This window comes from Argiope bruennichi, chromosome X2 (assembly GCF_947563725.1).
Source record: "Argiope bruennichi chromosome X2, qqArgBrue1.1, whole genome shotgun sequence".
Lineage (NCBI taxonomy): Eukaryota > Metazoa > Arthropoda > Arachnida > Araneae > Araneidae > Argiope > Argiope bruennichi.
Genome location: NC_079163.1, coordinates 89,711,548 through 89,739,317, shown reverse-complemented (window position 1 = coordinate 89,739,317; position 27,770 = coordinate 89,711,548). Strand labels below are relative to the sequence as shown.

At 28.1% G+C, this 27,770-nt stretch overlaps 1 protein-coding gene across 9 annotated transcripts; it reads left to right on the top strand.

The window, feature by feature from the left end:
• LOC129960520 (paternally-expressed gene 3 protein-like) lies at positions 1 to 27,770 on the top strand. Of its 9 annotated transcripts, none has more exons than XM_056074011.1 (13): positions 1 to 65; positions 18,638 to 18,742; positions 19,231 to 19,374; positions 21,563 to 21,655; positions 22,067 to 22,144; positions 22,558 to 22,635; positions 23,048 to 23,140; positions 23,590 to 23,682; positions 24,132 to 24,209; positions 24,622 to 24,699; positions 25,013 to 25,189; positions 25,606 to 25,665; positions 26,898 to 27,770. In XM_056074011.1, exons 2-13 carry the CDS (start codon positions 18,665 to 18,667, stop codon positions 26,985 to 26,987), a joined length of 1,140 nt encoding a protein of 379 aa, XP_055929986.1. In that variant the 5' UTR covers positions 1 to 65; positions 18,638 to 18,664; the 3' UTR covers positions 26,988 to 27,770. The 9 variants fall into 9 exon arrangements, with proteins under 9 accessions (XP_055929986.1, XP_055929984.1, XP_055929981.1 ...); XM_056074009.1 differs by having other exon boundaries at positions 22,543 to 22,635; XM_056074006.1 differs by having other exon boundaries at positions 21,968 to 22,144.

Below are 27,770 nucleotides of genomic sequence, written 5' to 3'. Positions count from 1 at the left end.
GACAGCTAGGCGTTCATCACGGAAGATCAGAGTGCTCCCGGGAAGAAATAAGTATTCTGATATAAGTGAGTACCGAGTTTTTGAATACAGCTAATGAATGAAAAATATGCTCGTTTACTAGACTTCGAGTGTTTAAACTGACTGTTAGTGATTTATTATATTTAACCGAAAGTGGAAAGAAATCTAAATAATCCATTTTCTTAAATTGATTTCGATGGAATTTATAATTTACTAGGCAAAAAATTTTTGATGCATCGAAGTCATTCTAGATAATCTCATTCAATGGATAGCTTATTTAAAAACAAAACAATCATTATATATAATTTAGAATTTTTCTTTTTAATAATTTGTATTGTCTAAGGACTAGTGTGCAACCCTATTTTTAGATTTCTTTCTTTCTTTCTTTTTTGTATCCTCTTTAAAATCAGACTCATTATCAAGCTGGCTGCAACACCAGCCGCTGCATGGTCAAATATCTAAAATTCGAACAGATTTAAAAGCACATTTCCTTAAAAATTTTCGTTTTGTTTTTCAATGAAATGTGTCCATTTAAAAACATTGTCTAATAGTTATATTGAAGAATCAGTTTAACCTTATAATGCTATTTATGTTGGCATTTTCTTGAAGATTATATTTTCCATTTATTATTGAAAAATTATTTATTTTTATTTTATTTAATATTTTCGGTTTGAAGTATTTCAGCTCATTTTTTATTGTTTTAACAACAATTTATTACAAGAAATGTTCTAAGCAGCTGCATAAATTTGAATGATATCACTTCAAAATTATATCTAATCAACCTTATTGATAAATTTTTTAAAGATTTAAAAATTATTTCCTTTTTTTCAAACAATTATACAGTTTTCTTTAAGTAAAGTTTTTTGAAAAATATTTAAATATTTTTTATATAATCAATCAAAAACCAATTTTTAACTTTTTAAATATCGTTAACATGATTATCAAAAATCCACATGATAATTAACTTTATAAATAAATTATTATACAATTACTAACTGTATTATATTGCATGATTACAATGTAGAAAGATAGCACTTTGATTTTTAAATAGGATATATTTTTAATAGATACTTTCGATCACAAATTTCTACATTCCTTTTTGAAATACTTTTTTACGTAAATCTTCGTAATTTTAGAAAACTCCTCTTTTCTGGTTAGAGAACTTGTTTCTTTACTTATATCTATGTTAAATTAAAAAAAAATGTTCCAATAGAATTCAGCAGAAAAATCTTAATACTGCAGAAACCTTTTCCACAAAGAGTATTATATACTATATATATTTTTTTCATTGAATCCTCAAAATAAAAGACTTCAACAAAACTATTGAGGTAGAAAGAAATTCCTTTTTTAATGGTACACGAAGCGTTAAACAAACGTATCGTCAAAGAAAAGGGGGGGGGGGGGGTTCAGTGTGGAAAAAATGTTTCTGGTAATATTAAAATTATTTTGCCGTATTCTATTAGAAAAAATATTTTTCAATTAAATATAAATATAAGTGAATTATAAAGAGATAAGATTCACAATAAGGGTACACAACTACATTTGACACATTAAGTACATTTGAATGAATAAAAATACATTTGACAAATTAAGTACCTTTGAATGATTAAAAGTACATTTGAATGAATATAAGTACATTTGACGAATTAAGTACATTTGAATAAAGTCGTATCATAAATAAGCACCAGATAGTGCGTTATGCAATCAATTCCTTTATTAATAATTTCATAAGAGAGAGCCTGAATTTGTTCATTAAAAACTGCAAACTAATCACTCCTGACCATCCCCCCCTTTTCTTGGAAACTTTTATTTCGCTACTATGTAATTTTTGAAAAATGAAAAATATTTCATGTGTCCAATGTTTTCTTAGCAAGGAAAAGAATTTCGAATTTTTGTATGTAAGGCTAATTATTTTTATGTTTAATATTTAGTGAGTTTCAGAATCTTTCTCCTTTTAATTACTACAGTATTCAATTTTAACCACTGACCAAATTCTGAATTAATAGGCAAAACAAAATGTAATGTATTTCTTTAGTAATGATGTTACTTGTATGACATTATCAATGAAATGTCAATTAAATGTATCCATTGAAAAAAAAAATGATTTAAAACGCTATTTTCCCTTGTTTTCTAACTCATTTGGGTGGAGACTCATAATTAAGCGAATAAATCTTCATCATTTTATATTTGCGTGCATGTTTGCATTGATTAATTTATTATATAAATTTTGCATTGACAAGCATATTTATAAATTCCTTATACATTTGTTTATACCACTCACTTGTTACATCATTTAAATACTGTTAACCCAACAATGTTAGAAAATCAAGTTATCGAAAGTACAAAATGACGTGCTCTTGTTAATGAAGGTCTAATTCATCCATTCAGTTTCATAGATAATTAAGATTAAGTAATTCGAATAATTTAATGTGTTTTTTACAGATATTAATAAATAGTATAATCATTTTCTTCATAAACAATCGAAGGTGATCATTTCATTTAATTGTAGTAATCTGACTGTAGTAATATATTGAACTCTATAAATTTCGCTGTGCCTGCCAGATCTTTGAATAACCATAATTCATTTCAAGAGGAATTTTATAGATTTAATTATATCATGAACTTTTCTTTATACAAATTTTATAAAAAACTTTATTAAGATCAGAGCGGGCCTACTCTATGAAGTGGCCAGGGTGCAAAAAACCATTTGGGGTCCTAAATTTTTTGCAAAGTAAAAAAAAAAAATGAATACAAATACAAATACGAACAAATATAACTATTGCATGTTTATTTAATGCGTGATTTTGTTTTTGCTATTAATTATTTCAGGAAAATTACAATTTTTTTGCAATTTCTTTTTTGATGCTTAGTACAGTAAGTGTATTTCAGTGTTACCTCGCATGCTTGACTGAAGACAATTCTTTATTAATTTTAATTTGTTGAAAGAGCGCTCAGCATTTATTATAGTAACTGCAATGTAAAGAAAAGTTTTAACACAGTTAATACATTTAGAAATAAATCTTTATAATCATCAATTAGTAAAAATTGCAACATGTGTTAAGTGTTATTTACATCACTTTCATTCAAAATCAAATCCAGCAGCAATTATTTGGATTAGATTTTCATCTACATCGCTATTATAAAATATTACAAAGTGTTTGGAATATTTTTCTAATTCATGTTTTTCTAAAGTTTTTATGTCAGAGATTAATTTGAAATATTTTTAAATCTGTCATCTATCTGTAACAGTATCAGTAACAGTAATCTGTAACAGTATCAGTTTCAGAGTTAAAAAATAACATCTAAATTCCTCAACTGGGTTTTCAATAATTTCATCTTCTGCTGTTTTGAAATGTAATTTTTCTCTCTTTTTTGAATTCGTTTTTCAGGAAAATGTTCTGAAAGAATTAAATCACGCGCTATCACTTTTGCTTCGTCTAAAAATGAGTTAAATTTTGTTCTTAAATTCTGAATTTCAGATTTATTTTTATTGACTAAATTAAAAGCCCAGTCAAGAACAATTTTTTTTACTTGAAATAGTTTATTGATAGTGCTAATTTTGGACAATATTGTAAACCATACTATTAAACATAAAAGAAATGTCATTTCTTGTTTTGAATCCATTAGACTTTTAAAAAGTTAAATTATTATTATTTGCATTAAAAATTCTTCTAAGGCATTACAAGTTTGTTCAAACTGTCTATACACTGCTTTAACCGAATCTATTTTGGCTTCCCAACAAGTATCGCATAATGGTTTAAGAGCAATGTTTAAATGCTTTTGTAGAATTTCTCATCTTTTTGTAGATGCAGAAAATAAGCAGTATAAATGTTGCAATATCCAAAAAAAAAAAAAAAAAAACAATACTTACTGTTGGAAGGAACAACACAAATTAATAAAATAAAAAGAGTGTCATAGTCAAGGCGCATAAATTGCGTGAAGGTTTAGAGCAATTATTTTAGATTTTACACTTTTATATTTCTCATTCATGTTGCTACCGTTTTCGTATGTCTGTCTACTACAATCCATAATAACAAAATCAAGCTGACTTAATCTTTTCAATGGATTTTTTGCTAGTCCTTCTCCAATCAAATCAGTTGCTTGAATAAACCCTATAAATGACTCATTAATTCTTAATATTTTCTCTTCAAAATTTGCATATCTAATAAAGACTGACGATTGCTTTTTATAAGAAATATCAGAAGTAGAATCCATTGGATACTGTGAAACGTGGCTACTTTTGTATCGCCTTTAATTTTGTTAAGAACTTCATTTCCTAAAGCAGGAATAATTTATTCTTGTGATGTATGCTAAATCATACACAATTCTATTTTTTGAATTTTTTTATTCCGTTTTTATGTTTCACAGTTTCTACATTTCCATTGTAAGATTGTGTAGTTTGTGCGGAACTTTCTTCACCAGTTGAAGCTTGAATTGTAATTTCTGAAGTCGAAACAATTTCATTGCCAGAATTACTTCGTAGACAAGAAAATAGGTCTACTCATGACTTTTTGAAATTTAGCTTTTCTTCTTTTTTCTTTTCTGCTAATTTTCTTTTCTGAATTCGAGTCTTCACATCCAGAGGGATACTTGATTACATCTAACAATATTAAACATTTTATAGTAAGAATTATCAAAGTAATATATGCAATTTAATCAAGTAAATGAGGTAAATGACCGTACTTTATGTTTATAATATGTTGCACACTTGCACTAAACTGTAATATATCTGTAAACGTATATTTCAAAACCCATCGATTGTCCCAATTAAATTTCTCCCTCTCTTCTTTCCATCCCGCCATTACCGTTTAGAACATTATTTTAGTTCTTGATCATGTTGGGGCCCCTCAATCGCGGGGCCCCGGTGCATAGCATCCGCCGCGCCCCCAGATGGCAGGCCTTGAATAAGATATCTGTTGAATTTGATATTTTATTTTACTTAATGTGTTTTATTTTGTGTTAATGTGTTATATATATATATATATATATATATATATATATATATATATATATATATATATATATATATATATATATATATATATATATTTGCAATTTTCAGACAATGTTTCTTCGTTTTCTAATATATAGATATCTGCAAAATTTTTCTAATTTAGTGAATTTTATTCTTTGAACTTTTAAACTCCTGATATTTTTTAAGAGATTCGGTGGTGTTTGTATTGATTTGTTTTAACTTTAGAAATGATCTTTCAATTTAATAATTTTTGTGTATTTTAACAGTTTCAGTGTTTTCGTTTTTAGTTAAATATTTGTTTGCGTAATTTTTATTATTTTATAATTTTTGTCTTTGTGATTTGTTGTAGTTTTTGTTCTTTATGTGTTTGATGTTTATACCATTCTATAAATGGAGATTTCTCTGGCGCACGCTTTTAGTAAATAAATAAATAATATATCTAATTGGATAATTAAGATACATGTATCGGCAGTTAGATCATATTAGTTAAAAAAAATTTATGCACAAATATTTATATTTAATTTCCATCTCTCCAGGATAAAGTGTCGGGTATGATTGAAATATGGAGATTGAAATTATGCAATTAAAAAAAAAAGAGGATCACCTGTTTTAGTATTTACCTTGAGCGCCATTTTATGTAGGTATTCCTCTGTTTATAGATATCGAATCCAGGATAAATTAAATTTTTGACAGCATTGCTTTTGTGGAAAAAAGAGTCAATTGTTGAGAATGATAGAAAGTATTTTCATTTCTCTGATAAAATGACTTGAAAGTTCAGAGGAAAATGACGTAATTAAGACAATTTAATTTATTTCTATAGTACGCGTTAAATAATTTTTTTCTAAAGAAATATAAGTTTCTTTATTGAAATTATAAATTGTTGAATTAATTGTTAAGGTCTACGTACACACTAGAAGATTTTTTAAAAATTTTAACTTCAAAAATCCAGTTTTTTCACAGTAGGTCATTAATATATGTTTAAACTCATTTCAGTGAGAAAAAACCATATTACACTAATTATTAATTAATTAAATAAGATTTAATGAGCTAATTAACATATTTTTTGAAACATGATATCTTAAATTCTAATTTGTACAGACGCACAATTCTAGTTGGAAATTATGCCTAATATTAGTCTTCATGTTGTCTGCCTCAATCAAGTTATAAAAATATATAGTTTTTTTTAACAATTTTTTCATCAGCAAAAGCGAGAAAAAGCGAGATTTTTTCTGTAATTTTAACTTTTAAATAGCTATTAAAAATGTATTTCTATAAATATATCTTTGATTAAAGTACAAAATATCCGCTATTTCTATTTCACACAGATTATTTTGATACTTAAATAATTGTATTTGGTTAATTTCTTGTTGATTTATGATTGTTTGATGAAGCAACATAGTGGAAAAATATCATTCTTCATAAAATGAATTTAAAAAAAACCGAAACTAGAGTTTTTAATGAAAGCACCTCAAGAAAAATAATTATAACTCGAGAAATATTTCGAATATTCACAACATCTTGGCATCATTTGAAAGCTAAAGGATCAGAGAACATTATTAAGCAATAAAAAAATATTCGATATTTTGAACGATTTTCGAAGTTTCAAGTATGTACATACACCTTAATCAAATAAAATTTTTTCTTCAAAAATGTTCAATTTTCATACTTTGGGGAGATTTAGATATTTTCAATCAGAAATAATAATTTTAAGCATCTATACAACATGACCATTGCCGAAATGACAATAAATTGGATCAGTTAGATGGTTATAGTATTTTATTACAAATCTGTAATGTTGTTTTCCAGCACGGTTAATTCAATCATGGGAAAAACCGTTTTATAATCAGCTCTGTTGGATGCTGATCCCAGGGCTTAAAAATTAAGTTTCAAAGGAATTATCTTCTCTTAATCAAAATTTAAAAGCAGGAATATAAAAATATAAGAACATTGTACTATAACGTTTTCCGAAAGTTTATAGCAATTCATTTAATATGATTCTATTATAGTTTTAAATTTCGCTTGTTCACTTAATGACGTATGGTGCACATAATTTTATTTCTAATTTCACTTATTTTAATACTACTTTTTTCTTTAAAAATTTCTCACAAATATTATCGCACAACCAAATGGTAGAAATTTTTGAAAAAATGATACTTTCAACCTTTTTAATTATGAGCAGTGTTTAAAAAAACAAAAAAATCTCTCATTTTATGACTGTGAGAACAAGGGAAATACATACCTTGCTCTTACCTTGGATATATATGGATATATATATATATATATATATAAGATTAACTGATGAAAAATTTAACCATCAACAATTTAATTAATAATCACAAAAAACACCAAGCCAACAAACAAATAAACAACTTCATGGCCCAGAAAAGCTTGTTTTCTTTTGGAAGGGAAAGCAAACCATTAAGAAATGTAAAATACTTAACCTATGGAGGTTAACGCGAAACTCACATCAAACTCCATAGGTTTAACCATTATTTAACCATAACATTCAACTTAAGTAATGTTTAATTTAAGAGAAATTCATGAGTGTTTGGTTTATTGGAAGAACGCCTCACACTAGGTCGACTGTTTTTAATTTAACAATTAAAAGTTCTTGAAGAATAAAAAATACAACTACGAGTTTTTGTGGTTATCAATCTGTTACCAAAATAATTTGAAATTAGTATTTGTTGCTACTAAAATATTTCCTTATGCACTAAAAAATTTTATTTTCTTGGATTATGAAAATGTCCTAATTTTCAAACATCCCACGAATTTTTTTATTTATTGTATATACATACACACAACAAGCAGTAAATAATCATTTATGGAAGGGTAACTTCTACAGCGATGCGCAGGAGAAATCGTAATCAGTTTGCATTAAAATTTGTTTTTCTTACGAAACGAAGAACCCCCCCCCCCAAAAAAAAAAAAAAAATCCGTCAGTTTTCGTCTCATTGCTACCGAAAGAGCCATTAGTAATAAATTTGTCGGTTTTCAGTTTAGAAGTAATTGGATACAATTTCGATCAATAATTAATGAAATTATAAAATATAATTCAATCATTCTAATTACAGTGAAATTTTTGGTTACGCTAATGGAATACTAGTGGTTGTATAGTTTCATTACATTTGGGTGGCGAACATCTCTGAAAAATTCAAGATGAAGTTATAGCAGACGTGTTGGACCCCAGATAAAATTTTTGCATGTAGGTATCTCACGCACCCAGCACTTCCTATTATACTCTCCTCCGTCTTATCTAAAGCCAGCGGGCCTTAGTAAAATTGATGAAGTTCGCTACTTCTATTGAGGCATGCGTTTTGACACTTTTTCTATAATCAATGACGTAACGAAGGAAAATGCTCTTTGATGAGCAGTATCGTTTTAACACCTTCATAAATATTTATCTTCTCATATTTATATTTTTTATTTATTTTCTTCCTATTTATTTTTTGAAAAGTTTTCCCTCCCTTTTTACGGCTTTTTCCAAGATTAGATTTTAACTTATATATGCCAATTTACCTCCTTACAATTATCTAAAACTAATGTAACCATATATATTAGTATTTGCAGAGGCATGGTGAGAATCTCCTTCTGTGGGGGGGGGGGGCGGCGGAGTAGTAGAAATACCAACTCTTTTGACAAATGTTTCCGTTACAGAAAACATATTTTCATTTTGTCTAATTGACAAACATGCTCGCATTCGGTGAGGTATAATATCATTTCAGTGGACTTTCATTTTAATTGAAAATTGGAAGATTATATTGCCCAAAAGTCCATTGCTAGAACATATACGATTAAAGAGATTAGAAATTAATGAGGAGGTAGTGATATGAAAAGTTTGAAAAGTATTCAGAAATATTGATAATATAAAAATAAATAATAATAAATTCATGAAATATAATAAGCACAAAAAATGCTACGTAGATGTAACTTATTTTTATGAATAATAATAGATTTTATAACGTTTTTCTTTTAAAAAAAATTTGTGTACAACTTTATTTTATGGAGTTTTAAAGTTGAGACTATTTGTTTACATCAAGAGTACCAGGTCTCTCTCTTTTTTTCCTTTTTTTTAGGCATTTAAAAGAAAGAGCAGCACTGAATAATCCAAAATTTCATAATTTATGCTTTGAATATCAACTTCATTGCATTAAATTATCTTTCCTAAGATTTTGAAAATAAAGATGTTCGATTGATATGAACCGTTTTGAAAATTGAAAGTAGAGCTTTTTTTGAAATTTAAATGCTATTTTCGAAATATACAAAATTTTGGTATTTTACAATGGATTTTGAGGTATTTTTAGCAGTAAATATTCTTATTCTTCTTTGAAATCATTTTAAATTGAAATTATATGGTCGATTTTACTAATTCAATTGAATAATTATTTCTCTTCACTGGTAATGAAAAAAAAATTAAAGGTTTCAAACGCTGTAGATCTAGAATAAATTTGTTCGAGTGTGTTCTGATTATTCTAAAACAATTCTAATAATATATTTATAAATACATTTTATTAAAAAAGCATTCAATATACATAAATAATAAAGTTTCTAGTAAACTAACATTATGTCTAATTTTTCCATAAGGTATAAGAAAAATAGAATTTTAAAACAGTATACCTTTTTAATACAGAACAGCGTTCTCTAATTCATTACAGCTAAAAACACATTTAACATGTACAAAAATTTAAGATGAAGGACATTTTTTTTTTTAATTGACAGAAAGCTTTTTTTTTTAATCGCCTAATTTTTATTTCAGATAATTGCTTGAAAAACGTCATATTATATTTCGAGTAAATTAGGGAATTTATAAATTATTCTCTTTTGATTTTATAAGACTCCTTATACGGATATATTTAAATAATAAAAATAATCCAAAAATGAACGCAATTTTTAGTTTATATATTGAATTAACCAAAATATTTTTAAATTATGGACAATATTTTGACCTTATTTCAGTAGGAAACTCAAGAGATTGAAAAAAAAAGAGAGAGAGAGAGAGAGAATGAATGAATTTTATTTAAGTAGGAATTTTATTAAGTAGTTTTCAGTAGGAAACTCGAGATTGAAAAAAAAAAAAAAAAAAAAAAAGAGAGAGAGAGAGAGAGAAAATTTTATGAATTTTATTAAAAAACTTTGTAGTTAGCCAAGTGTTATTGTAAATAAAACCTTCTAAATTATTAAATGAAACTGAAAAAATCATTGAGCAAGTTTTAATAATATGAGGTAAATAGTATCGACAATACTTTTTTCTTTCTGATTTTAAAAATATTAAATAAGTGTTTCCCATTAAGGATATTTTGTGCCTTCCAAGACTTGTTCCTAGGGCATCAAAAATCCACTAATGGGTTGTATGACAATCTTCTGTTAGTTACAGGATTAATATTTTCATAATGACCGTAACTTATATTAAATCTATGTAACTTTGTTATTTCTGTTATTTTCATCTAAAGTTTAATAACCTCAAATTCGTCCAGTTTTTCTTATTTTGATGCATCAAGTGGTGCATATGCAAATCAAAAAATGCTACAATTTAAAGACACTAAAAACGACACTTTTTTACTAAAAATTACGTATGATATATTTTTTTTTAAATTATCGGATGATTTTTTTTTCCCGTTTCGTATATGTTTTCTCATTCAGAGTATGAGTACTCACGCAGTTTTATAAAATTAATTTGTTTGCCTTTATCATCGTCATGAAATGTACCTATATACCTATTTCGCAAAACTGTTGATTTGAAAAATAAAATTTCGATTTTTTTTACACTATAATTATAGCTACTTGCACGCGTACCATCCACGTGCCGAATAAGATCTCGTTGTTTTCTTCCGACGATGCCGATTCCGAGAAAATCAGAGAAGGGGGTCACATCTCTTGTTCCCTTATTTTTGCCACGTGCCGTGTCCGAAACCCCTCTTAAAAAAATAAAAAAGGAGGCTGCGTGTGTTTTCCAGAGTTCATTGGTCGACGAGGCCAATACGTAATTCCTCAAATCTGCTCCTGTCCCATCCGTTGCCATAGCAGCTGTCCCCTCATTGGATGGTCTAAATCAATCGGGAGTGTACATGATAAGCAACTGGTGGGTAGATGGATATAACTGTAAATTTCCTCCATTTTACTGCTGAAGATCTTGACGGATCGGACAGATTTATACGGCTCTTGAAAGATTTTACAGGTAGGTGAAAAGCAAAATTTTTAATATTTTTCCTTTTCCTCTCGAACGCTTTTATCATAAAATTTTAAATCTGCTATTTTAATTTTTAAATCATTTTATTTTTTTTATCAAAATCTGGAAGTCAATACAAAATTGGTAAACGTCAGTTCTCAATTGGTAAAATTCATACTCAGATCGAAAGACTCTATTGAATTGTAACAATTATAATTCATCTAAATTTTTTTTGTCTTACTAAAACATTTTGCGACTTTATAGATTTCTCCTATTGTTTTCTGTATCTCATGCCTATACTAATTTTTTTTTTAAATTCAAATTCGCTCTGACCTCTAGATTTGAATCTAAGAATTTTTTTTTTTTTCATTTAATGTACCAATAAAAGCGTTTTTTAAAAGTTTCTTTTATAGACATATTTTTTCTAGCTTCTAATCTTTATTTATTGTGATACTTATTGCAATAAAACATTGCGGATTAAAAAAGAAAGTAAAGTGTTTAAGCCCTATTCGCAAAAGCGCGATACCAAATCCGGTAGTTTGCTTTAAATTAATATCCATATTTTAAACAGTAATTTAAAATTTTGCTGCAAAGAAAATTACCTTCTATCAACATTCTAGACTTCTAAGTTATATATATATATATATATATATATATATATATATATATATATATATATATATATATATATATATATATATATATATATATATATATATATATATATATTTATTTATTTATTTATTTTAGTAGAATACTAAATATCTAATTCGCATTAGTATCATTCACATTCTAAGAATTTTTATTAATGCTTATATTTTCATAATATTTTTAGCTTCTTAATTTTTCATTTCGTTTTTAACGTTTTAACTTTTTTAATTAAAACTATGGATGTTAAATTGAAAACATAAAAGCGTGAAATTCTAATCTAAATCGTCTAAATAAATTGGAATTTATCCATAGTGCATCTTAGTTTTCAATGAATGCTTTTTTTTTCTTATCAATATATTGTGTCATATTTCTTTTATGATATTGCTTCACTTTCTAAAAATTATTATTTCATACTTTTTGCTAAACAAAGGAGACGGTGTTTAAAATCTACTTATTTTGATTTTTTCCTACATTTTAGTCTTAAATATAGTCCATCATTCATAGTAGCCAATATTATGAAATCAAAATAATAATAATAATGTTTCTCAAAATAATATCCAATGGCACTCAATCTGAAAAAATATTTTAAATTAAATTGATATATCAAATGATAATTAAGAGCCCTAATATATGTTATTTTCATCGAAAACAATCAATAACTATACAAAATTTCAGAAAACTAGCATACGAGGAAATAAGTGAAAAATCGACTACAAATTTTCTTCCTTACAAACATGCAAAATAAAAGCTTTAAAAAAAAGATGCAGATAATATTTCAAAAGAAAATGAGGTGAGGACCATAGTTTTAGTACATGTCCTGAACGCCATTATTTGTTTATTATTATTTACACAGTTTATAAGTAAATAGTATTTGACCATCTAAACAGTTGATTTACTAACCAGATTACCACTTTTGAAAGTAATCCCAACTTCTTTGGTAAAAGGAATTAATTTCAAGTAATCAATAATGCTCTAAAATTAATAATAATAATAATGTTCTAAAAATAAATATTTGATTTTAATTTGAATGCATTTGAGTATATGGCCTTTGGAAATCTGACGAATTAATAAATATTCAAATAAAATGAACTGAAATTTTTTTTAAGATTAGAATTACTACATGATGTTTATTAAATGTGAATGAATTATGTAGGAGATTTTGACAATTTCTAAAGCTATAGGCATGCTTTATAATACATCTTATGAAAAAAAGATAATTTTTCTTGGATTAAAATGATCTGCAGCTATTCAAATATGTTATGCGATATAACTAGATTAAATATGATTTAATATTTTACAATTCATACATGTTGGTTTGTTTACCATGCTGTTGTTACAAGCATAATATAATTTATATGTCGGAATTATATTTGGTATGTTATGTTTTAGTATGTAGATAAGTGATTTAGATGATTTCTATCACTTTTATTATTTTCTAGACATATTTGGTTGCAATAAGATAATAGTTTTGCTTACTTTCAAGATAAAAGACTCTCTAATTGGTAATCAATTAATTCGGTATTCACTTGTGTGTTATAATTTGCTTAAAGTTATATTTTACGATCAGTTAAGTGACGGGAAATAACTATAAATTAAATCAGATTTATATTTGATCCATGATCAATAATCTTAATAAAATCTTTTTTTTTAGAAAGTTATTCTATCTAACATGTTTATAAGTAAAATGTTATGGAAAAAAAAAATATTTTTTTCATTTTTTATGTATCAAAACTTAATTCAAATATATATTTTTGTCCATTATTTTCAAATAGTCACCAATTTACTGCTTCTGTTATTTATAGAAATAAATGTTTTCAGCATAACAACAACAACAACAACAAAAAAAAAAAATCAAGTGAATTCAGTAACTAAATTAAAGTTGCTTGACATCATGAAATTAACGGAAGTAATTTGATAGGAGAATTAGCTGATTGGCGAAGATGTCTGATATGTAACAGCATGTAATATTAATTGAAAAAAGTTTATATATTATTATTTAGACTTAACTTCAGCTTCAATTTTTAGCATTGCCTGTCATAACGTTTCACTGGGAAATATGCAGAATGCAATTTAAAAATGCGTTAAGGGACGTGTTCATTTGATATATGCCATGAGTACAAACCTAATGCAAATAAAATTCTGCTTCAATATCAGGAAATCTTTAAGTATGGGGGGAAACGACCGTCAAATGCGGTGAAACATCGTATAAACACGGGAAACGCTTTCCCCAATTAGCCAATGACCGTGTAGTTTCCGTAGGTGAGAGAAGGATCATACAATATGCAGATAGAATTTTTTTAAGGGGGTTATTCAGGAATCTGCAAATGCAGGGACCTAACCTGTGAAGAAAGAGGAGGGGGGGGAAGGAAATTAGCGTTCTTCAGTTGACTATCTCCGGATTAAATAGATCTAAAAAGGGATCTATCTACTGACCAGATTTGACCACATATTGGACTAATTAAGGCATGTGCCTACTTTTGGAGCACTTGAAAAAAATCACGAAAAACTTATGCCTTCAATTACAATGTTGTATAAAATCTTGAATTCAAATACTATTTTAATAAACTTTAACAATTTTTTTTCCAAATTTTGGCTATATTTTATCAAAATTTAGTAAATATTAACGTTTATGCCAAATTTACGGTTCAGATTCTAATGAATGTATCGCACTTTATGTTTCAACAGTATATTTGTTATACATTTACCTGCGTGGTGAAGCGGATTATTTGAAGTACCAGTTAAAGTTACTGAGATATATCAAAATTTGCCCACAAAACATGAATTTGCAAATAAACTAAATAAATAAAAAAAAAATGCTCTAAAATAAATAATTATATTTCCGCAAGGTATATTTGAGATTCATAAATCGCCTAGTAATTTTTATTTGAATAGCTTTCAAATCTTCTAATAAACGAAATTTTTCATAATCCTCCCAACCCTAAATGAAAATTGCGGCTTTCCTGAAAAAGCCGCAATTTAAACACGTAATGTACCATAAAAAATTATATATGTATTTTAACACCTTAAAATTCCTTTTATTTGTGCGTCTGCCTTCCTTGACTTCATTTTTGTTTCATTTTGATTTTTCATTTTAGCTCTTTGTATTTTTCTTCGTGATTTTGTTTTTGGTTATACATTTTGCCTTGAATTCTAATTCTCTCAACATCAATTTCTTTGTACTTCGTTTCATTTTTGATTCAAACTTTAGATTAAGATTGTTAAATACTGGTATCAGCCCCATATAGCCTGCGTTATATGAGTCCACAACAAAACTTCTATCTTAGTACTTCATAACACTATTTGAAATAGAACGAAATTTTCTTTAGGTAAATGATTTCACAGAACGTTGTTGAATTACTTTTTATTATTCTGTGTCATGCCATGTCAACTTTTTCTTCCAATAATTCTCAGTCTCGAAGTCCTAAATAAACTGGTTTTATGTTCTTTCATTGTATCTGGGAGTCCTGGAGATTTTTGCTCATAATTTCTTTCCGTGGTGCAATGTAACTAATATAAATAATTATTTTTCAAAATTTTGTATCTGTATTTGCCATAACTTATGAATTTTGGAAGCTTAATAGTTTTCAATCCTCCTTCTATGTCTAATATTAAGCTGAACATCTTTTAGTACTCTCTTTGTTTGTTCTTGCACTATGAATTATTTATCAGCAATTTCAGATGCAAAATGTTGACTTTAGAAAAGTGGTAATAAAAAACGGTAAGGCAAGTAAGTGCGATAAACAATTAGAAAAGACACCAAGACTTTTTCAATTGGACTTTTCAGATATATCCACATCTAGAGGTTTAGAAACACGCTAAAAATTAATTTCATATTTGAATTTCCAGTTTTTTCAAAAAGAGCCACTTTGGAATTGAAGCTGCTCATAAATTTTAAGAATATTATTCAGAGAATATTGAGATTGAGTTTGGAGGCAGATTTCAAGTTTCATTTCACAATTTTTTGAAACAAATGAACAAACAATAATACATGCAATGAATACTTATAAATTAATATATAATAATACGGTGTGATTAACTTTTCGGAATGTAATGACAACATTGAAAATTTACTGATCACAAAAGATGGTGAACGAAGTTTTCTGAAACTGAAGATACTGGAAAACTGTTACAGATAGCCAGCAAGTTAAAAGCGCCTGAACTCACTGGCTATAACGGTCGACAGATATGATATATTACAATTTTTCCCCAGATATTTAAAAAGAATAAGTATTTAAAACAATTGAGGGTAGTTAAAATATAAAATTGTAATAATATTACAAAATAAATTGAAATATAAAATAGAAATTTCTTTGTAATTATGGAAAATCATGCATTTTAAAGATTTAAAAATGATACAATCCTACAACTATTTAAACTGTTATGAAATCTTTGTGTTTTTTTTTTACCGTTTTGTTATTTCGGTTTTTCCATCGCAACTTTTTCTTAAAAATTCTTTTACTGCAAACATGTTTCGTTAATGATTTTTAAGTAATTATTCAATTAACTCAATAAAAAATTAAAATTATTATTTTGAATATTGTTAATTTAAATAAATTTTAAGTTATTGGTTAACTAAAGCAAGTTGATTATAGTAATGTTATTATTTTTACTATGCATTTTACAAAAAAAAAAAAAAAATCAATTTATAAAGATTAAATTTAAGAGGATAAAAAACATGAGTTGAGAAAAGAGAAGGCTGGACGAAACGCGCATTGTCTATAAACATCCTACTGACGAAACCTGAGCTTGGAAGCAATTAAAATATTGAAGCTTATTGTGCTGTAAATTCTAATATTTCCCCAGAAGTGAATTCACTTCCACCCCTCCCATCCCTGTGGAGTGGGGTGGGAGTGAGAACCGAGAGCAGGGAGACAAATGAATCACTCCCAGCCCTGTGGAGTAGGGTGGAAGTGAGGACCGAGAGCAGGGAGGCTTGCTTTCCTTCTAATTGAAATCGGAAACTCCTTGTAGATATTTTCTCCCCTTTCTTTCTTCTCTTTTATAGAGATGTTCTTACCAACTAGATAGGGCTGAATCAAGGGGGAGAAGAGACAACCCCCCCACCAAAAGCACAGGAGGATTATGTACTTCGTTACAGTCCCAGCGTTATGCAGTTTTAATCAGAATCATATAACATAGGATACTTTAGACACAAGTAATTCTAAATGAGGAGAAAGGTTAAAAAAAACAGGGAAGGGAGTGTCCGTTGATGCTCGGAACGCTGTTTGGGCAAGAGGGGAACTACTGATAAAGTTTTAGGGTTAGATTGTCATGATCTGCTGTGTAAATGAAAAAGAATTCAAGAATAATCTTTCAACAGCTGATTAAATATTATAGACAAATCAAAAATATTTCAGAAAATGCATAAAATTTTCTATTTATTTATTGTAATGATATGTTTTATTTGTTTTGTAAAATGTTCCTCATTGATTTTATACAAAAAAAAATTTGATAAATTTGGATTTTATTAAAAGTGGAAGCGAATTGAAACGGCTAATTTACTGACTGAGGAGAAAAAAAAAAGAAAAAAAAAAGAAAGAAAAAAAGAACTTCACTTCCCCGTTTTGAATATATAAAATCTGACAGTAAATCTTTTCTAGCAATGTGCTCACAGCTACCTGTTTTAATACTGTTAATAATCTACATGTGTCCTCTGTGATAGGTGTGAAAATTAATTTCCTTGCTATAAAACTGTTAGTGAGAAATTGCATAAATCGCATCGTGACAACCGCTACTATCACTGGCGGATTTTGACAACTTGTGGCCGCAGATGCTAAATTATTCTATGGCCCCCTTTTAGGTAAATTGTATCGATGATATGAAAATAATGTGATTTAAACTTATTTTTAAATTAATCGCTATGCTTATTTTATTTATGAGATATTTATCAACTAAATAAAGTGACTGCCTTTTATTTTTATTCTTTTTATTTTATTTTTTATAATATAAAAGGATAACATGACAGCGATTTCTTTCTGTCTCTGCATATTTTCTAAATGTAATGGACATTGCAGTGTCCAAGCATTCAAATTTTGATTTAACCAGGAATAAAAAGTGAAAAGGTTTTCTTGTCAAATATATCATTTTTATTTTTCTTAATTTAATTTTTTTAAAAAGGCAGCTTATTCAATTACAAAATTTTAGCTTGAGTTAATGTGCTAAGTTTGAGTTAATGTAATAAGTTTTATTATAAACTGAAATTATTATAAATTGTTAGCTAATATCGCAAAGATGTTATAATAATTATCAACATTTTAAAACCATGCTAATTAACATTTGTATTTTGCTAAAGCTAAGGAACTTAATTTTCTTTATTAGTGTCTAAGATAAAGACTGCAAAACTTAAAAAGTTTATAACTTATTCTTCTTGCATGTCGTGTCAACGTGGGGTACTTGTTAGACATCTTTGGCTTCAGAACTGGAGAATAGCAGGTTCGAGATCCAATTCAATAATATATTATGCCATGTACTAGGGCTTGGTGCACCATAAATCTTCTAGAACCAAATGATCTTACAGTAATATATATGATAACTTAAGGAGGAAATCAAAACTCATCTGATCATGATTTAAAACTATTTGGTCCTCTATCAAAATGAACATCATGTACTTTCAATTGGTGTACATAAATTTTTATTTCTGGTGCAAAATTATGGATTCTCATTAACAATTTTAAAGAGAGAATTTAAAAATATATTAACCCCAATCAAATTTGCCTTTTTTTATAATTCCTCTGACTTGAAAGTATTAAACATTAATAATACAATATATATTTTTTTCATAAAAAGAGGGCATTTGTTTAATCATATGAGTTTTGTATTTTTTGCAGGTTTTCTAAAAGAACAAGACTCTTCTTATGGAGAAAAACACCAACGAAAGCAATAAGGAAAATCCTGAAGAAGGAAAGGGAGAGGATATAATTGAGGCCAGCGAGGTAGGAAACATGGAGATTCTGCAAATTTGTAGTATTATTTTTTAAGAATATAATTATTTATCCGTGCTGTTTACGAGAGTTTTCTTTTAATATGAGTCACAAATGAAATAAAAATATAAAGAAAAGAAAGCGGGGTCATATAGAGGGGAGTTGAAAACAAAGAGTAATTGGGAATGGTAACTGCAGTACACTCAGGTGAAATTAGGAACTGAAATTAAAATATTTTAATCGAAGGCATTCTAGTCTTCTAAGGAGGAAGTCGAAAAACACTTTCCTACTTTGTCCTTATTATTTTCTAATTTTTGCTTATTTTGATATTTGAACTGTATTAAAAAAAAAAAAAAAAAAAAACTTAATCCGAACTTTTCTAAATATCATTATTTATTCCCTACATTGGTTATTTGCAAGCTAAGTTGTTAAGTTATATATTTATTGGATCTTTAGGATATAACGGTTTCATGTAAAATTCAATTTTCATTTTTGAACAGTCTCATGAAAAAAATGGTGACAAAACTGATAAAAAAACTGTGGATGAGAAGTCACACAAGACTGATGAAAATACAGAAAGCTCGGACCAAAAATTAATTTGTAAAGAAGAAGATGCCGAAAAAAAACAAACGGAGGAGACTGAGGTAAGAAAAATGAAGAATCTTGCAGATTTATATTATTACTTTTTAAAAACACTTTCCTACTCTTTCTTGGTTTATTTTCTAATTTTTGTTTTTTTAGTTTGAACTATATTAAAAAAAGGGTAACCCGAACTTTGCTAAGTACCATTATTTATTCCCTACGTTGGTTATTTGCAAGCCAAGTTGTTAAGTTATATATTTATTGGATCTTTAGAATATAATATATTTAATCTATCGTTTAAATTTACATACTACAATCAGCGTATATCACTATAAATACCTATAATGAAATCAACTACAAATCATTAGCATTACTTAAAACTTTTTGTGTGTGCTTATGAATACAGGAAATAAATTGCTAGATTTGGCTGGATTTCATAATTTTATAACAGCTTCTGATTTATACATAAGAAACATGGGTGTGGAGAATCATTTGCCACTGGTCGTACATTCTGTAGGCCAACCTTATGGATTCTACAAAATGCACATGGGCCGTTAAGTATAAACCCCAGCCAAAAATTTTTAATTCAAGGTTTTTTATTCAAACAAATGTTTACGTCCTTTTCAATGATATCTCAACAATTTCCGACATCTTACTGTAGACTTTCTTATTTTTGGTGGATTAAGAATATTGTATCTTAGCAATCTTGGCATAGGCTTGTGACGAGGGATTTTTAATCAGAAAAATGCTATGCGTAAAATTTTATTGCTTTAGTCACTTCAATCAAAGTCCAGTATGATTGTTCCAAGTTTTCCCTCTACTGAGAAATGAACTTTGCTTTCTAAGCAGGAAAGAGTGAAGCGAAATCCGGTTTTTGTTTGGTTTCTACTTTTTTCTGAATTATTAGAAAGCACAAAACATTTTTAAATTACTATAATATAGTGGTATGAATTAATAACTAATATAAAATAATGACATAAGTAACAGAAAATAAATTGAATTCAATTCTATTCATCCCGTTTTTAAAATTATACTGTCAAATTATGTTGTTGTTATTTATGGGCCTTATACAAGCCCGCTAACAAAGTTAGCGGTTTCAGCCAAGTTCGTGCAGTAGCTTCTGATGGTAAAGGCCCCTGAGTACCGAAAAACAGAAGTCCCACTTCTTGCTCAAGCTGACATTCACACACACTCCTTTGCACAACCCGTTTTTACAGGGGATCTTTTTCACACACCTCACAGGTAGAACACAGAGTAAAGAGCAACCATGCCTGAACCAGCACTCGAACCCGGGAGGACCAGATCACGGGGAAGGCGCACTACCCCTAGGCCAAGACGCCGGCACTATTGTATTATAATACCGGATTAAGAAAAGTTTATCTATACGAATGGGAAAAAAAAAATTTCAATAGAATATCTAACTTTATTCAATAGTGGTAACTACATATAACGAGGATCTCCAAATCACTTTCATTATTAAATGCAAAAAATGTTGTTTCTTATCAAAAATTAATCCAAATAATATAAATAAGTTAGCCTGAAAGGGATCAGTCAATGATTTATTTTTGCTGGAATAATTAAAAAGATATTTTATTGTAACACAAACTAAAGATTTTATCTAAGTAAAGAATTATTTAGTCATAAAAAGAAAACTGATATATATATATATATATATATATATATATATATATATATATATATATATAAAAGAACAACACTGAATATTTGTTTATTTAATTTCTTATTTTTTTTATTTATTTATTTGGAAATTATTTTATTCTATGAATAAGCTCTGAAATTTTAACTGAACTAAGAAGAATATGAACAGTTGTTTATGTAATTCATATAATTTGTTTTGAAATGAATCTTATTTTATTCGACGTTCCAAATCATATATTTCCTAGTGTCAAATATTTCTGTTGAAGTTCAGTATCCTGAAGCTAAAATAGTAGGTTATATTCTTACAGAAAATACTAGAGAAGAAATAAAGTTCTTTTCAGAAATTTATATCTATCACCTATTATTTTTGTCAAGAACTTTGTTTCTCACATAAAATTACTTTATCATTTCCTCCCCTAGAAAAAGTTGAAATAATAAAATCATTGGTTTGCTGATAAAGTTTAAAAAGTAAATACTTTTTTGAAATTCTGGGGAAATGACTGTATAAAATACCTTAAAAAGACATTCACGATGTATGTGTTTGCAAAAAATTTCTTCCTTCAGTGTGAAACAAAAAAATTAATCTTCCAGGCACAGGACAAAAAAGAAGAGAGGCCAGCAGAAGAGAGGCCAACAGAAGAAGGGTCCTCAGAACCGGCCAGCTCGTCAGACAGGGCCCAAACAGTAAAGAAAAATATTCACTTAAATTTCTATTAGTTCTTTTGCACTTATTGCATGTATAAAATATTTCAATAGATTTATCTGTTGATATTCAAGATCATAAGCTTAAATTGGCAGGTTCTTTTCTTCCGGAAAATGTAAGATAAGGAACAAAGTCCCCGGCAGAAATTTATATCTATCACCTATTATTTCTGTCAAGAACTTTGTTTCCCACATAATATTACTTTATCATTTCCTCCTCTAAAAAAGTTAAAATAATAAAATCATTGATTTGCTGATAAATTTTAAAAAGTAAATACATTTTTGGTATTCTAGGAATATGACAACATAAAATTCCTTGAAAACATATTCATGACGTGTATGTTTCCGCATAATTACTCCCTTCATTATGAACCCGAGAAATTGTCATTCCAGGGACCAGACAGCACAGAAAAGACGCCAGCAGAAGAGGAGCCCCAAGAATCGGGCAAACTTTCGGACAACAACAAAAAAGTAAAGAAAAATATTCGCTTAAATTTCTATAAATTCTTTTGTATTTATTCCAGGTATAAAATATTTCAATAGATATATCTGTTGATATTCAAGATCATAACCTTAAATTGGCAGGTTCTTTTCTTCCAGAAAATATAAGATATGGAACAAAGTCCCCGGCAGAAATTTATATCTATCACGTATTATTATCTGTCAAGAACTTTGTTTCCCACATAATATTACTTTATCATTTCCTCCTCTAGAAAAAGTTGAAATAATAAAATCATTGATTTGCTGATAAATTTTAAAAAGTAAATACATTTTTGAAATTCTGGGGAAATGACTGTATCAAATACCTTAAAAAGACATTCACGATGTATGTGTGTGCGAAAAATTTCTTCTTTCATTGTGAAACAAAGAAATTATTCTTCCAGGCACGGGACAAAAAAGAAGAGAGGGCAGCAGAAGAGGGGCCCCGAGAACCGGCCAACTCGTCAGACAGGGACCAAACAGTAAAGAAAAATATTCGCTTAAATTTCTATTAGTTCTTTTGCACTTATTGCATGTATAAAATATTTCAATAGATTTATCTGTTGATATTCAAGGTCATAAGCTTAAATTGGCAGGTTCTTTTCTCTCGGAAAATATAAGATAAGGAGCAAAGTCCCAGGCAGAAATTTATATCTACCACCTATTATTTATGTCAAGAACCTTGTTTCCCACATAATATTACTTTATCATTTCCTCCTCTAGAAAAAGTTGAAATAATAAAATCATTGATTTGCTGATAAATTTTAAAAAGTAAATACATCTTTGAAATTCTGGAGAAATGACTGTATAAAATACCTTAAAAAGACATTCATGATGTATGTGTTTGCGAAAAATTTCTTCCTTCAGTGTGAAACAAAGAAATTAATCTTCCAGGCACAGGACAAAAAAGAAGAGAGGCCAGCAGAAGAGAGGCCAACAGAAGAAGGGTCCTCAGAACCGGCCAACTCATCAGACAGGGACAAAAGAGTAAAGAAAAATATCACTTAAATTTCTATTAGTTCTTTTGCACTTATTTCATATATAAAATATTTCAATAGATGTTGATATCAGCAAATCAGTAAATATCAGCAAATTTCAGCAGTTGTTGATATTCATGATCATAAGCTTAAATTGGTAGGTTCTTTTCTTCCGCAAAATATAAGATAAGGAACAAAGTCCCCGGCAGAAATGTATATCTATCACCTATTATTTCTGTCAAGAACTTTGTTTCCCACATAATATTACTTTATCATTTCCTCCTCTAGAAAAAGTTGAAATAATAAAATCATTGATTTGCTGATAAATTTTAAAAAGTAAATACATCTTTGAAATTCTGGAGAAATGACTGTATAAAATACCTTAAAAAGACATTCATGATGTATGTGTTTGCGAAAAATTTCTTCCTTCAGTGTGAAACAAAGAAATTAATCTTCCAGGCACAGGACAAAAAAGAAGAGAGGCCAGCAGAAGAGAGGCCAACAGAAGAAGGGTCCTCAGAACCGGCCAACTCATCAGACAGGGACAAAAGAGTAAAGAAAAATATCACTTAAATTTCTATTAGTTCTTTTGCACTTATTTCATATATAAAATATTTCAATAGATGTTGATATCAGCAAATCAGTAAATATCAGCAAATTTCAGCAGTTGTTGATATTCATGATCATAAGCTTAAATTGGTAGGTTCTTTTCTTCCGCAAAATATAAGATAAGGAACAAAGTCCCCGGCAGAAATGTATATCTATCACCTATTATTTCTGTCAAGAACTTTGTTTCCCACATAATATTACTTTATCATTTCCTCCTCTAGAAAAAGTTGAAATAATAAAATCATTGATTTGCTGATAAATTTTAAAAAGTAAATACACTTTTGGTATTCTGGGGAAATGACTGTATAAAATACCTTAAAAAGGCATTCATGATGTATGTGTTTGAGAAAAATTTCTTCCTTCAGTGTGAAACAAAGAAATTATTCTTCCAGGCACCGGACAAAAAGGAAGACATGCCAGCAGAAGAGGGGCCCGCAGAACCGGCCAACTCGTCAGACAGGGCCCAAACAGTAAAGAAAAATATTCAATCAAATTTCTATTAGTTCTTTTGCACTTATTGCATGTATAAAATATTTCAATAGATTTATCTGTTGATATTCAAGATCATAAGCTTAAATTGGCAGGTTCTTTTCTTCCGGAAAATATAAGATATGGAACAAAGTCCCCGGCAGAAATTTATATCTATCACCTATTATTTCTGTCAAGAACTTTGTTTCCCACATAATATTACTTTATCATTTCCTCCTCTAGAAAAAGTTGAAATAATAAAATCATTGATTTGCTGGTAAATTTTAAAAAGTAAATACACTTTTGGTATTCTGGGGAAATGACTGTATAAAATACCTTAAAAAGACATTCATGATGTATGTGTTTGTGAAAAATTTCTTCCTTCAGTGTGAAACAAAAAAATTATTATTCCAGGAACCGGACAAAAAAGAAGAGAGGCCAGAAGAAGAGGGGCCCTCAGAACCGGCCAACTTGTCAGACAGTGCCAAAAGTGTAAAGAAAAATATTCACTTAAATTTCTATTAGTCCTTTTGCACTTATTGCATGTATAAAATATTTCAATAGATTTATCTGTTGATATTCAAGGTCATAAGCTTAAATTGGCAAGTTCTTTTCTTTCGGAAAATATAAGATAAGGAACAAAGTCCCCGGCAGAAATTTATATCTATCACCTATTATTTCTGTCAAGAACTTTGTTTCCCACATAATATTACTTTATCATTTCCTCCTCTAGAAAAAGTTGAAATAATAAAATCATTGATTTGCTGATAAATTTTAAAAAGTAAATTCATTTTTGGTATTCTAGGCAATTGACAGCATAAAATTCCTTGAACAGATATTCATGATGTGTATGTTTAGGCAAAATTACTTCGATCAATGTGAAACCAAGAAATTGTCATTCCAGGCACCAGACAGCACAGAAAAGAGGCCAGCAGAAGAGGAGCCCCCAGAATCGGGCAAATCGACGCCCAAAAACAAAAAAGTAAAGAAAAATATTCGCTTAAATTTCTATAAGTTCTTTTGCATTTATTCCATGTATAAAATATTTAAATAGATTTATCTGTAAATATTCAAGGTCATAAGCCTAAATTGGCTGGTTCTTTTCTTCCGGAAAATATAAGTTAAGGAACAAGTCCTCGACAGAAACTTATATCTATCACCTATTATTTTTGTGAAGAACTTTATTCTCAACTGATCACTGTATTCCATTGTCGTTTCTTTCTCCAAAGAAAGTCGAATGTTATTAAATTATCATCTTGCTGATAATTTTTTAAAAAATATATATATATTGTGACATGGAAAAGTGACTGTATGAAATACTTTAAAAAGATGTTTGTGATATATGTGTTCGCATAAAATTCCTTCCTTTATTGTAAAACCCGAATTTTTTTCTTCCAGCAAAAGTCAGAATCCTCGAATCCCCCTTCCGGGTGTAATAATCCGAAACGCCCGAAAAAGGTAAGGCAGAATAGTCACTCAATAGTTATTTTGCATTTATTTGTTTTACGTTCCAAAGCATATATCTTCTAGAGTCTAAAATAAAACTAGAAAATACGCAAAACATTACAAAGAACAGCGTCAGCGGTGGATGGCAATGATTTTGACAATATGAACTTTCAGGCACAAATTATTTTATGACTTCTGTTAGGAAAACTCTATTGGTAATAAAAACATAACATAAAATAAAATTATTTGTGCGTTTAATTTTACATCTATGCTTCTGTGTTATCTAGCCTGAAGCGGGTTCTTATATTGTATTTAAAGAGTCTTAAAATTTAATTTTCCCTTATTTTTAAAAAGAATATACTTAATTGCTGACAAAATGTACATATCTTATCTTTTATGGTACTTAATGCAGGAAATTGTATCAGTTTGATGTCTACTGCTATAGTCTGTCTAAGACCGAATGGTTTTGCTGAAAAGACTGTACCCAACCATTTCACTGATGAATCTAATACTTATTTTCACGTTTCAGTTAAGTATATAAACTGTGCATTATTCACGAAAGAAAAATGCCGATTTAAACAAAAATATAACACATTTACAATTCAATGTGGTTGAAAATTTTGTGCTATGGTAATTTTTTTTTTTTTTAAAATTGGTAAATAATAATAAATGATAACCATTCTTTCAAACTGCCATCTTGACAAATAATTCAAGAAATTTTTTAATAATTGAATGCAAAATATAATTTCAAAATTAAAATATTAAATATAATCCAATCATTGAGAAAATTTAACGATAAATATTGCATAATTAGTATTTAAATTATTTTTAACCTAGGAATTTTACTGCATAAACTTTACAGCCTTTTTAATTAATTCTAATCTAATAAAGAAATTGATGGGAAAAAAACAAGAGAAAAACTTATTTTATTAAAATACATTTAAACTTTATATCATTTACCTAGCAAAACTGTCAATTCTAGAAAATTATAGATATTATTCTTTTATAAATAATTTTCTGAGATTACCGTACAAAACAAAAGTTTAAGAGTAATATGTTATGGTTTCCTCCAAAGTTTACTTATATTTTAGTTTACCAGTAAAAGATGAACTCAGATTTTAACTATGAAATGTTATATTTTAGAGTAAAACATGAAATACCTGGAAAAAATATTTTACTTTTGTAACCCTAACATCTAAAATCTGTTTTCAGAAAAAAATTGCAGATTTTTTTTTCTCCCACAGGGAAGAGATCCAGGAAAAGGTGGTGGTCGTGGTGGTCGTGGTGGTCGCGGTGGTCGCGGTGGTGGATATGGAGTGTGTGAGGTAGTTTGATACTCATCTTATTAAATGGCAAAAATGTTTCTATTGTGATGGAATTGGAACCAATTATATTGATTCAACAAATCGTTCCCTCGCTTCGTTTTGTCATTTGTTAAGTCTCAGATTTTTTTTAAAAAATTGCTTCATTTCAAGATTTGAATGCAGAAACTGTAATGCTGTAATGTTGTATTTGTAACTGTAACGCTGTAATGTTGTATTTGTGACTGTAATGCTGTAAAACTTTAATGCTACTTGAAAACAAGTATAATGCTCTCCTTGTGCAATTAATTTAATGACTCTTATAATTAATCACAAAATCTTAATCTTGACAGATGCGCCTGATTTAGTATGCCTCATTTCAATAGTATGAATTTATGAATATTGTTATTTTTTATTTGCAAAAAATTATTTTTATTAAAGAAAAATTTGCTTATAACTTAATTGCTGTTTTTAAACCAAAAACAGGTTATCTAATTATGAAAAAATAGAATTATCAATTAATAACAAAAATAATACAATTATATTATCAGTAAGATTGAAGATTTGATGCATATTTTTAATATCAATCTTGACAACAGAACTCAACTTTTAAAGTGATCTCACCTTTTTAAGTATAATCATAAATTCATACTTCATTGTTACCATGTGGAATAATTAATACAGATTGATCATACTTTTTACTTTCTCATGTACAAAAAAATATTGTAATCGTCAAAATTTTAATTTGAGATTTTGACGAATCTTCATGTTTCTGGACTCTTTGACTCAAATAAACACATTTTGAGAATTTGTCTA

Excerpts from the sequence above, each read along its gene's own strand:
- LOC129960520 (XM_056074004.1), top strand. The coding sequence starts at position 18,665 with ATGGAGAAAAACACCAACGAAAGCAATAAGGAAAATCCTGAAGAAGGA. Across the intron at positions 18,743-19,230 it reads ATATAATTGAGGCCAGCGAG|TCTCATGAAAAAAATGGTGA; the intron begins GTAGGAAACATG and ends ATTTTTGAACAG. Across the intron at positions 21,656-21,967 it reads CGTCAGACAGGGCCCAAACA|GAATATGACAACATAAAATT; the intron begins GTAAAGAAAAAT and ends TTGGTATTCTAG.